At 44.3% G+C, this 13,315-nt stretch overlaps 1 protein-coding gene across 1 annotated transcript; it reads left to right on the top strand.

The window, feature by feature from the left end:
* The first annotated feature begins 1,823 nt into the window (after positions 1-1,823).
* On the top strand, positions 1,824-11,553 carry TMEM129 (transmembrane protein 129, E3 ubiquitin ligase). The gene is made up of 4 exons (XM_084204717.1): positions 1,824-2,245; positions 3,350-3,824; positions 6,074-6,233; positions 8,752-11,553. Exons 1-4 carry the CDS (start codon positions 2,041-2,043, stop codon positions 8,998-9,000), a joined length of 1,089 nt encoding a protein of 362 aa, XP_084060843.1. The 5' UTR covers positions 1,824-2,040; the 3' UTR covers positions 9,001-11,553.
* The last annotated feature ends 1,762 nt before the right edge of the window (positions 11,554-13,315 follow it).

The following is a 13,315-nucleotide window of genomic DNA, read 5'->3' as shown; positions in this document are numbered from 1 at the left end:
AAACCAAACGGAAGCCCCGGCCCGCCAATGAGGGAGCGGCGTTCGGGGCGCGCCCGCCAATCAGAAGAGCGCCCTGCGGAGGGGGCGGGAACAGCGCCACGCGTGACCGTTGCGTCCCTTCGAGTCCGCCCCGCGCGGGGCAGAGCGGGCGCGGCCCCGCCCGGCCCCGAACTGCGCTGGTCCCACCACGGCCCCGCGGCCCCACGGACGAACCCCGCAGCGGAGGCGGGCCCGTCGCGGCAGCGTTCAGAGCCGGGCTGGATGGGGCTCTGAGCAACCTGGGCTAGTGTAAAGTGTCCCTGCCTGTGGTGTTCACAAGCCCTGTGAACAGAGAGAAGCTGTGAGACAAGCAGAGAAGAAGGAAAACACAATTCTTATCTCGCTTGCTGTGCCTGTGTTGTGCTAACGTAGAATGCAATATGGAGAATGGAGATTGTTTACCCAAAGTGAGGATATTTTGTTCCCTTGGCCTATCAAGGCCAAGAAGTGTGTGTGTCGGACTGTCACAGGACAGTCAAGAGAGAATCAGAGATGAGTGCAGTTCTGTGCAGTTGTGAGCAAGAGTGAGTGCATGGCAGACCCAGATTAGATGAAATGTACATGGTATAGTATAATAAAGTAATTAATTAGCCTTCTGATGATGGAGTCAGATGCTTCATTCTCTCTCCCCTTCACTGGAGTCGCCTTTGATTTACAATACCTGCCCATGATGGGACATTGGAATGAGATGAGTTTTAAGGTTTCTCCTAACACAAATGTTTTTATGATTCTACAGTCTCAGCTGTTCTTCTTCATTCTTTTGCATGAAATCACAGAAAGAAAACTTGCTGCTTCAACAACCCATTTTTTATTACTGGACTTCACAGTCTATTCAGCACATTAAAACAGTCCTTACTGTTGAGTCACCAGACAGCAACAACAAAATGATTGTTAAAACAATAAAGCTGTTAACAAGGATGTCTTTTAGAATGAAGTAAGATGCACAGAATCCAAGCATGATTTTTCTGATGTAACCATTCTCAAGAGTCACTAAACCACTATGAATTCCCGATCTCCATCACAGCAGTAACACATCAGCCATCTGCCAGTGTTAGAATGTCACAGTCCATGGGTGGCATTTACTATTCACTTGGTTTCCCATCATTAGAGCATATAACATCACATGCTGTTTTCTGTGCTGTGCTTTTCCAGCTATACAATCTCCCTTTTCTCTAAAAGAAATAAATATGGAAGTTTGTGGTTATATCAGGGTGCGTGCAGGGAGTTTCCTACATTCTGTGAGAAACAGCAATTCTTGTGACTATTAGCTATTGTTTACTCCTGTCAAGCCTCTCCCTTTACTGTGTTTGGGGGTGTACGAAGATATCTTGAAACATACCTCCCTTTAAGGCATTTTGAGATGCTACATCCCTGTCTTGCTAGCAAATATTAGAAAACATTACATAAAATACACAAGGAAAAGCAAAGAGAAGCTCTTCCCGACGCTTAAATAAAACAGAAGACGCTTCAGAAAGACGCTGCCCTCATCCAGCAGAGCTCTTTTACGTTCATAAGGAACTGGAATCGGTTCCTTTTGCCAGGCCTGTGGAGCATGACCCCGAGCGCGGACAATGCCTGGGGCCACGGACAGGGGCTGCGCGTCCCGGCCGGGCGGGGCGGGCGCGGGGCGCGGGCTCGGTCCAGCTCCGGCTGGAACGGGGACGTGGCTCGGGGCTGGCGGCCGGGCAGGCGCGGAGGGGCGGGAGGAGATGGATGGAGGGGCGGGGACCATCCGTGCGAGGGGAGGCGGGTCCGCCCCGGCGGCCCCGCCAGCCCGGCAGCGCCCGCGCCGCGCATCCGGGGGCGCGGCGGGAACTACCGCTGGAGCGGGGGAAACTGCCGCTGGAGCATCCGGGGCTGCCGGGGAACTGCCGCTGGAGCATCCGGGCTGCGGGGGGAGCTGCCGCTGGAGCGGCGGGAAGCACCGCTCCCCGCTGGAGCATCCGGGGCTGCGGCGGGAACTACCGCTCCCGGGGACCCCGGCGCCCCACGGGGCGCAGCATGGAGAGCCCCGCGGTGACCTTCACGCTGGCCTACCTGGTGTTCGCCGTTTGCTTCGTTTTCCCGCCCGACGAGGTGCGCTCGGCGGGGCTGACGGTGCAGAGCCTGCTGTCCGCCTGGCTGGGCAGCGAGGACGCGGCCTTCGTGCAGTACCACCTGCGGCGCAGCACCGGCACGCTGCTGGCGCACTCCCTGCTGCCCCTCGGTGAGTAGCGCTCCGGCTTCCCTGGAATGAGCACCCCGAGCTTTGTAACCAGCGGGCTGCATCGCTGCACTCACAAAGGATTTGCAGTCTGAGTACAGCCTGGGGAATGAGGGGCTGGAGAGCAGTGCCAGGGAAAGGGACCTGGGGCTCCTGGGCAGTGGAGAGCTGAAGGTGAGCCAGCAGTGCCCTGGCAGCCAGGAGGGACATCCCTGTCCTGGGGACATCAGGCCCAGCATGGCCGGCCGGGCAAGGGAGGGATTGTCCCGCTCTGCTCGGGGCTGGGGCGGCCTCACCCCGAGTGCTGGGGGCAGCTTTGGGTGCCACAAGGGAACAAAGACATGAAACCATCAGAGAGTGCCCAGAGGAGGGCACGAGGATAGGGAAGGGCCTGGAGGGGCCGTGTGAGGAGAGGCCGAGGGCGCTGGGTCTGTTCAGCCTGAGGGGACAGAGAGGAGACCTCAGTGCAGTTACAAATTCCTCCAGAGGGGAACAGACACTGATCTCTGCTCTGTGGTGACAGTGACAGGACTGAGGGAATGGCCTGAAGCTGTGTCAGGGGAGGTTTAGGTTTAACATTAGAAAAAGCTTCTGCCCCTAGAGGGTGGCTGGGCACTGAGCAGGCTCCCCAGGGCAGTGGTCACAGCACCAGCCTGGCAGAGCTCAAGGGGTGTTTGGACAATGCTCTCATGCACATGGTGTGACTCCTGGGTGTCCTGTGCACGGCTCAGTGTTTGACTTGATGATTCTTGTGAGTCCCTTCCAGTGCATCATCTTCTGTGAATCTGTGATTTAACCAAGGAGTGCAAATTGGCTTCCTTTAGCCATATAATTTTCCTAAAACTAAGTGGCATCTCGCTGGTAATTTTATTCAACAGCCAAATTCAGATTGCTTTCCTCTAGGTATATAATTCTGGTAAAAATCACTGATGCCTAAGAATTTACCTCAGCTTGCTTGAGACAAGAGGCTTGAATTTGAAGTCATCCAGAAATACAATACCTCTCTTGGAGGTGAGCTCACTGGTTAGATAACCATATGATTCAGGGGTATCTGCTTTTGCAGGTACTTAATTGTTTTCTGAAAGTAAGGTTTTTTTTCCTTTACAGGTTATTACCTTGGCATGTGCTTTGCTGCACCTGAAAAACATCTTTTTTTTTTCTACCTGGCTTCAAAAGAGTGGAAAACTTTCTTCTTCTTCGCCGTTCTCCTCCCAGCAATCACCAGTGCCCTGGCATATTACTGGTCACGGAAAGGCTGGAATAATCATCCACTAGCCCGGACACTCGCTGTTCATGCCCTCCCACAGTCGGGCTGGAGGGCAGTAGCTTCTTCCATCAACACAGAATTCAGGAGAATCGACAAATTCGCTACCGGAGCGCCAGGAGCGAGGGTGATCGTTACGGACACGTGGGTGATTAAAGTGACCACCTACTGTTTACATGTTGCCCAGCAGCAGGACATTCACCTGACGGTGACGGACTCCAGACAGCACGAACTCACCCCAGACTCCAACGTGCCCGTGCAGTTCCTCACCATCCGCGTTGCCAGCGTTAATCCCTACGTCAAGGCATTCGATATCCGGTAAAACAACTGCTAAACCTGTTATGTTACGTGTGTGCTGTTTGATGGTGCTGAGGGAGCGCTTTTGTGACCAATCTGGAAACTCATCCCTTCCTTTCTGGTCCCTGCCTGGTGTTCAGGGCTGCTGTATGTGCAGTTCTGCCATGCAGTGCAGGGAAGGTTGTTTAGAAAGCTTCGTACACGTGCAACACTGAATACACAACGGATAAACAAAGGGATTGGCCTCTTTGATCCATTCTTAGGGAGAGGATTGTGCTGGATGCAGAAAGAAGTAACTGGATAAAATTAGGTGAGAGATGGAGAACAGGAATAAAAGGTAGAATTTTTAGTCTTTTAAATTTTGGGTGAGGGGAAATAGTTCTTTGTCTAAAAGTGTCTGTTGTTCATCCATGACTTTGGATTTTTCCTTGTGCTTAAGGCTCACAATTTCATCACGGCTCAGAAGAGTTCTCACTGAACTACTGTAAGCCAACTGCCCCTCAAACAAGGAAGAAATTTTGGTCCCTTTCTGACTTATGTGTTCTCATAGCAGTAAATCATAACAATTGTGAACTGTTAGGGCTTGTTTTGCAAGGGCCCATGCTGTTTATCTCATTGGTCTCTGTCTAACCAGGCTAAAGTACAAGTTCAGCAGAAACCTCTGAGTAGAAGGGTGCTAAAGTCTTTGTTGTTGTGTTGTTAAAAGCCATCTTAGTGCTCCTAAAATTATATTTGAAAAGGTGTCTTTTTGCTGTAAATTTGTATGGCAGGAGTATTTATTACGTAATTAAAAGCATGCAGATCACCAGACTTGTAGGTGTGCAAGTGGGGCAAGCACGAGGAAGGCAAAGAGGTGATTATGGTAGAAACCCAGGTGAACAGAACTCAGAACAAGAGGTTGGTTAAGGTAAGCATGACAATGCTAAGAAAAGAGACTTTTATAGTCTGTGACAGTGATGACCAAATTAGTATTAAACAACTAATGATTTTCTTCTGCAAGAACTTCAGTGCCAGAGTACACCACAGCTGAGGAAAACATGACTTCTTTGACAATTCCTTTTATGGAAAAAAAGTCCTAAGCTCAAAATGTACTTTGTGACTAAATAGAATAGCATCAAGAACAGTGTTTAAAAGCTGTTCTAATAAGATGCCAGTGATAGTAAATCTCTGCTAGAATGTAGCAGAATCATACAGGGTCATTGTATATATCCAGAATTCGAATCAAATATAGTGAGATGTATCTGGAGGAAAAATGCTTTTGTGCAGGTGGGCCACATTTCTCTTCATGTTCAGTGTGAATTCTTCCTCTTGGTTATAAATGCCTCTGATTTGTATAGACAGCATCTGTTAAATGACATTATCCTGTAGCAGTAAAAACAATGGAGACTACCAAGAGCTAGAGCTAAGCCAGCCTTGCACTGTGCTGGGCTCTGGGAATTCAGAGTGGTAGGAAAATGAGGGCAGTCTTCCAGGGACTTCTCCATGAAAGCTGTTTAATGAGTGGAAGCATTGATCTGGAGAGTTTTGACACTACAGTTCAGAACTCTTAAAAAGGGATGACAACAGGAATATATCACTGTAGGATCTGTGTGAGGTCTCAGGTGCCACTTGAATGCTGTGGACATCACTTAAATTTAATTTACAGAAGCAGCTGGTGTGAAACACAGCTCGCTGCAGCCTTAAATCCAGCAGTGTTTGTGACCTTTGTGAAATTTCTGTGATTTAGATTGTATCATAAAAATCACAGAACCTGATAGATTGACATTCCTCTGCTACTTGTATAGAACTGTACCACCTTGTGATGCCTGCTGCATGATATAACTAATTTCTCCTAACTAAATTCCTCAGGAGTTTATAATTGAGAATTTAGATATTGTCTAAGTAAATAGGCATTAAAAAGGTGACAGAAATGGTGCAAACAGCACTTTGCAGTTAATGCATGATTTACATACCTATATTGTTTTTGTTCATGCTGATTACTTCAAAAGCCTTTATTTTTGTAAGATGTTTTAGCTGATCTCTGACATACCCTGCTGGCAATCTTACATAGGTACGAATGAGGACAGCATATTCTGTTGACCAAGTTGTGCCAAAACCAATAACTAAACAGCAGAAGAAAACAAGAAAACACAATTCTGTGTACTTATTCTGACTAATAAGTACCAGCTTTTCTGTGGATTCACTTCAGATGTTAACCTCTGCATGGTACTATCAAGGTATTTGGGTGGATAATCATGGTGTAACATTTTGCTCCATCTTTTCTTCTTCAGGTTGAACTCCACAGAGTATGGGGAGCTCCGGGAGAAGCTCCGTGCTCCTATCATCAATGCAGCGAATGTTGTGATCCATCAAAGCCTTAGTGATTTATTTTTAGAAACCTTTACATCTCTGGTGGAAATAAACCAGACATACCACCTTCCAAGCACTCAGGTGAAACTTTCTATCCATGTGAGACTGTAACAATTACACTTTCAATATAGATGAGCCTGTGATTACTGTGTAAATGATAGAAGTTTACCTAGGCTATCTCCAGTGAATTATTAAGAGAATTCATGGTTGTGAGGTTAACAAAAAGGTTTTATTAAAAATACTGATTGATGACAAATTATGATTAAATTATAATTATCATGTGATTACTGCTTAATAATCCTCATTTAATAATTAAGCAGTATTCAGTCAGTAATTAAATGGTAATTGAACAGTAGTTAAACACCCTGCTACTCTCTACACTTCTAATAATTCAGCTAGCTTACATACAATATGTTTTAGATCTAATATAAACTGTTACTTACCTTTCTGTAGATAACAGACACCAAGTAAGGGATCCTTGATCCCTTGAGAGGTCTCCTATCTACCTGAGGCTCCCCTACAGGAGAGCTCCATGGGCTTGGGGGCTGCAGTCACTTACTTAGAGTGAAACTGGTGGTTAAAGTGCCCCTTGGTGTGGGTGTACAGCTGTAGGACTTGGAGTTTCATCTCATGATACTGATAAGCCCCTGATATGACATGGTCTAGATTCCTTAACTTCCTGAGAAGATACAGCCAAGCACAGTTTCTTAGGGTCTGCACAGCTAAGACTGACTCCAGTCAAGCCTCCTGGTCGGTGATGCCAGGAACCCAAGTGCTTTTTGCTCAGTCAGGGTGATGCTTTCTTCACAAATGCTCACCTGCTGTGTCAGTAAACTCATCATAAACCTTACCTCTGGCTGCTGCTTCTGTTCCTGCTACAGGGAGCAAACTGTATTGTGAGCATTTCAGTTTTGAGACATGAGAAATGACATCGTGAAATAAAGTCCCCTGTAGTAATTGCTACTAAAATGTTACATGAACACATTGGGAAATTATGACCTTGCACTTGCAGAAGTGCAGGGTCATCATTTATGGGGAGCCAGCACCACAGCTGCTGTTGCTGTTCTTTAGGCAGTTTGCTCCAATACAGCTTGCTGTTCTAGACAGCCAGGTTCTGCTGGATCTACTGCTAAATAAACTAATGATTCGTAATTGGGGTTTGCTTTAGTTATAATTACTATGGCTATTATTATATGGTGTTAATTATAACAGCACAGAGTCCTACTTCCAGTAATAGTCACAGAGACCTGGTCATTATTATACTTGTGCAGCAGTTGGAAGTGTGACTGCAGCACTGTCCAGTGTACCAGAGGGAACCAATTAAACATGAAACCAGTACTGGTGACCCTGCAGGGAGTCTGTGTCCACTGTTCAGCTAATGGAGTGAGGGGTTGGTATCTTTGGGAGTGTTGTGCAGCTTATATGGTTTGTGAGCTAGCTGCAATAAAACTGGATCAGCTGTGTCTGCACATTGTGTTGGGTGTGTGATTGCACTGCCAGCAAAAAGAGATGGTCACAGTAAAGAGAAGATATTAAAGCTGCTTTCTTGCAGAGCATTTGATTTGTGACACATTTAAGTGGCAGCTGGGCTACTGAACTTGGGTTTGACATTGGGTGATAAATTACATCACAGATGATGATAAGGACTTTAAAAATACAACATTGAATTTTTCCCTATTCTGAAGCTTCATTAATATGTTGAAAAAGTTAATCTTTCTATGCTAGAATTTTTCCTGCTTAAAAGCTAAGACCTAATTTCACAAGTTAAAGCTGAATAGCTTGTGTTCATGTGGATCTGCTCCACAGCCCAGCTGACAGTGCAGCTGAGCAGACACTTGAGCTGACAAGGGAAGAGCCACTGGAGATGGAAAGTAGACACCACATAGAGCTGTTTTTTGTTGCACCAGGAGCATTTTTAACAGATTCAGGTCTCCATGCCTTTTCAGTGTGCTGTTGTTATAGCTTTGTCAAGTTCTTGGACAGCTGGAAGATGTGGGAAATGCTAATTATTGTTTATTAATCATAATACACTTCACAACAAGATATTGTCCCCATATGCAACTGCAAGTTCATGTGGCGCAATTAACTGTGGGCAAAATCACTTATTCCAATTTTATCCAAGAGAAATAAAGTAAATTTCTGGACCTTCAGGTTGTGTATTCTTGTGTTTAGTACAGCCCTGGTTTCCTCATTTATGTCTCTTACTTAGAAAGATGGAAGATAGGAACAGCCATATGCTGTTTAAGTGTTTAAGGTTTATTTTCCTTACTTTATACTGGTCCATTTTTTGAAAAATAGTTTGAATGACAAAGCTGGCTGCATGTTTACCTTGCTGTGGCTGCTGGAAGCTCTTCAGAGAGTGAAAGAATATTTATTTTTCAGTCATTTTCGTTTAATCATTAGTCTCATGCAGCAGTTCTGTGTTTTGTGTTCAGAGAAAAGCTTTGCTGTCATTTGTTAGAGAGTGTTCTAGTGAAACCATTTGTTACCCTCTGGTGGGGCACTTCTGCCACAATAATTTTCTAAAAGCCTTTGAAAAAGCAGTAACAGGAACTGTTCTGTGCAGTTCACAACTTTGATGGTTTTTCTCCTCCCTCAGGAGCTGGAGCCATGCATAGGCTGTATGCAGACTATTGCCAACATCAAGCTCATCAAGAACTGCCAGGAGCCCAACGAGGGGGAATGCCAGCAGTGCTACTGCCGGCCCATGTGGTGCCTCACCTGCATGGGCAAGTGGTTTGCCAGCAGACAGGACCAGCAGCACCCAGAGACCTGGCTGTCCAGCCAAGTGCCTTGCCCGACTTGCCGAGCCAAATTTTGCATTCTTGATGTTTGCCTAATACGATGAGTAGTAATTTGGGTATGTTTTAACTTTTTTTATTTGACTGTTTCATAGTGGGTTTGGTTTAAGGCCTGCTAGATCTGTTTCTGAGACTTCATGTTCAACCAGGGTACAAACTCTAAAGGTTTCTTTTACAGTGTTGAAAACAGATGTAAATCTTTTCAGTTCTTTTCCACTTTTACCTTATCTGCGGATTTTACTCACCTGATGTCAGCTTCTGGATTTTAATTTTGTTTAAACCCCTGTTTTCCTTTCTTACATTTTGGATGGAATAAGGTTATCCTTCTATATTTGCAGTACTGTTGTTTTTTCAGGTTTTAACGTAGGTTAAATTCTTTCTATTTTTAAATTCAACTTGGGTTTTGATTCTTTAATAAAGGGCTAACTGAGAAAATTGCTTTGGTTAGACTTCATTGATATTTTTGTTATTCTTTAATCCAGTTGTAAAGTTATTATTAATCTTTGCAGTTGTTTTTTAAACAAGTGCACCAGTTGTGTTCCTTCAGCTGGAAGGAGCTACTTCCACTATATCTACCACAAAGGGTTGAAGTAGGCTGAGAAATGTATTCCCTGAAGATTTACAAGTCTTGTATGGACATTTTATTCCATTAATTTGCCTCTAGCATACTTTTTGATGGATGTCTTTATTTCAAGCAACAGAAGGATTTGTCAATCCATTTACCTACACTGCTAATACATGGTTAAAATCTGTTGGTTTCCAGGAGCTACATTGCTTAGGGTTTCAGTGTTCTTTAGGTGATGGGACTTTTTTTACATACATTTGAAGGGAGTGCAGCAAACATCTGAGCTTTAATTTGTAAATTAATATCACTGTTGGGTCAAATAGAGAAAGGAATACTTAAAAGCTTTGGTCTACAAGAATAAAACCTCTTAATACCTCCCACCTGAATAATCACAAGGATCTTACCAGTAAATCATGGGCAGAGGTGGCATGCCAGTGATTGCATGACAACCTCTTGATTACCATGACATGCAACTGGTTTGAGCAGGAACAGGTGGCAGGATGTAAAAATGGTACAAGTATTGGAAGTACAACTGTGAAACATTTCAGGAGTCTCAGCTGAGCTACAGGTGGTGAATGCACCTACCTTGCACTTGCAGCCAGCCAGGAAATGGTTACAAATGTGGCTGCAAGCAAGAATCCATAGAGGGGTAAGGAACTGAAGACAGAGCTGACAGCATTGCTTGAAAACTAAGATTTAATTGTTGGTGTTGGATTTTAACTTTGGAATTTTTAAATAATATTCATTTGTAAAAATCCAAACTAGTTGAATTTAAGAACATTTATTGCTTCAGCATATCTCAGTTGCTTTATATACAACATCTACTATGCAATTAAGTAAACTACCTGTTAATAACAGTGGCTTCTCTGTTTTCCATTACCTCCTGTTTTGGATTATATGGATGTACAGAGTGAAAATTTGACACTGAGACAGGTTGTGTGGATTTATCTCTCTTTCCCAAAGAGATCTTCAGTGGCATGTCACTCTTCATCTGAATAGAATTAAAGGGAGTTCTGGAGTTTCAGACAGATTTGTTGGTAAGTCTGAAAACTAATAAAAAAATCTAGGAGTCAATTAGCAATTGAATTTAAAATATTTCCTTAGTACTTCTGTAGGAAAGTTATTTCCAGATTTAAAATTGTCTCTGCAGGATTTTTTAACCTTTGGAAGGGTCTGGCACGGCAGGGCGGTGTTGTCTGACGTGCACCTATCACTACACAGCAGCCTTCACAAATAAATATTTTGTAACAAAAGTTTACATAATGTGGCACTGATACAAGGGATTGGCCCTTGAAATAGTTGCAGAAGAGAGGGTAGGATTTTGGAGCTGTGGTTTTGCCACCACCAGTCATGCAGTTCCTACTGCACTTAGCATGTTCAGAATAAAAATATTCATTGTAAAGAATGTGAGGCTAAAATCATAAAGGCCTTGAGAATCTTAGATGCGTGTAGTTGCAGATGGTTTTATAGACTAAGGCCAGGTCAGTTCCCAATAGTATCTCATGTAATAAAAACTTTAAATTTCTAATTGCTACTGCAGTGGAATCTACTCTGAGTTGACTGGAAGTTTTCACTCAAGTGGAATTTTGCTTTTGTTCATCCTACCTCTTTTGTCAATATAAAACTACAACAGAGTAACAGTCAAAAATGTTTTATACCCTTGCATCTTTTAATGCACAGAAGTGCCTCTTAGAAAACTTAATAATAATTACCAAAACAAAATTATGCTTTATGTTAATGATAATACCTGACTTATATTCCTTAAAACAAGTCATTTTCCCCAAGTTTAAATTCTCAAAGTAATCTGACATGCCTCCGACATTTGTGAGCTTCTTGAAAACTGTATTAGAGAAAAAAAACTTGTTAAAAATCCGTATGAACATGAAAATAATAGAGTACAAAAATAAGCATTTGTCAGTGTGATAGCCTCAGGTTATCATCCAAAGAGCCACAGTGCCATTTCTTTAATGTCCCTTCCAACTCAAACCTTTCTCTGATATTGTAAAACTTGCAAGACTGCAGCTAAGCACCATTCCATTCAGGACAAACCTCAGTGAGGCTGAGGTTCTCAGTGCCATTTTAAAGAAGTGTTTGTGGACTTTGAGCTGTTTAAGGAATTGAGATATAAATACTCAAGCTCTTACATGGATCACAAGACATTTTCTTCCAAAGACATACTGCAGGATTTCTCATTTGTGGTTTTTGGGGTTGGTGGGGTTTTTCTGCTAGATAGCTTGCCTGTTTAAAATGAACAGTATTACTTGGATAGCCCTTAGGGAAAAGGCTGAATGCATACATGCAGTTAATCTCAAAACCCTCTGAAGAGCTCAATAAAAATACAGTCAATTCTTTGTAAGACTTCTGGTTTTAATTTTAAACTTACGTTTACCAGGTAAAACTTTATGTGAGTGGGAATCAGTCTGGCTTCTCTGTATGCAGTGTCTGACCTGAGAACATGGGAATAAATACAAATAGGGCTTACATTCTCCTGAAGGTGTACATGGTAAATCCTCCTTGGATGGATTTTCCTACTGCAGCCTGAATGCAGAGGGTTGCATAAATGGAAGAATGTGTGTATGAAATCTCTGTAAGAACCTCAGGAGGGAGAAAAAAGCCTCCAAATACTTTTCACAACTACCAGATGGGAAGGAGTGACACTGGATGTCATGAAATCAGCAGGGGCAATGACTAAAAATTTGTTTTTCCAAGGAAGTGCTGGCATTGTAGCAATGGTGTGTCCCATATAAATCACTTATTTCATTGTAACCTTGCTCAGATTTATTACTGAGCACCAGCAATAAAGAATTTATCACATTCCTAAATCACATTCCTGTAGAGAGGACCTATTGGAGTGTGTCCAGAGTAGAAGCATGAAGATGTTCAAAGGGTTGGAGCACCTCTGCTATGGACACAGGCTGAGAGAGGAGGTGTTCAGCCTGGAGAAGAGAAAGGTCCAGGGAGACCTTAAAGCACCTTCCACTACCTAAAGGGTCTCAAAGAGGGCTGGAGAGGGACTTTTGACAAGGGGGAATGGCTTTAAACTGAAAGGAAGTAGGTTCAGATTAGATACAGGGGAAGAAATTCTTTACTGTGAGGGTGGTGGGGCACTGGCAGAGGGGACCAGAGAAGCTGTGGATGCCCCATCCCTGGAAGGGATCCTGTTCATGGCCAGGCTGCATGGGGCTCTGAGCATCCTGCTATGGGAAGGTGTCCGTGCCCATCACAGGGGAGTTTTAAGGAGATGATCTTCAGTGACTCTTCCAACGCAAAGCATTCTGTGATTTTGTTAAACTAGCTAGCCTGCTGCTAAGTACCATTCCAGTCAGGATAACCTCAGCAAGACCAAAGTTCAGAGTGCCTTTCTTAAGAAATGTTTGTTGACTTTGAGCTGTTTAAGGAACTAAGATCTAAATATTCGAGAAAGTTATCTTTAGGGTCCTTTTCAAGCCAAACTGTTCTATGATTCCATTAATGGTATGAAATGTGGGAAACATTTCTGTAGCGTGTACACTGTGGTGGCCACCAACCCCTCCCAAGGTCTAGGAGAAAAATTACTTGTCCCAAAACGAACCCTTGGCTATGGCGTGATGTAACGCCGTGATGTGGGAGCTGGGTTTTCCCTGCATTTGAGAGCGGCGTGGGCCGGGGCTGCAGCCGGAGGGAGAGGGTGTGAGGGCAGTGTGTCCCTGGTGTGAGGGAAGCTGCGCCCGGGCCCTCACAGTGGCGCAGGGCGCTTTCCTCTCCTCCGGACCGAGAAGCGCTCCCTCAGCACCATCGCCGTCCCGGGCTCTCCCGGC

This window comes from Fringilla coelebs (genome assembly GCF_963513975.1).
Source record: "Fringilla coelebs genome assembly, chromosome: 4".
In the NCBI taxonomy this organism is placed as follows: Eukaryota; Metazoa; Chordata; class Aves; order Passeriformes; family Fringillidae; genus Fringilla; species Fringilla coelebs.
This window is presented reverse-complemented; position numbering and strand designations above follow the sequence as displayed.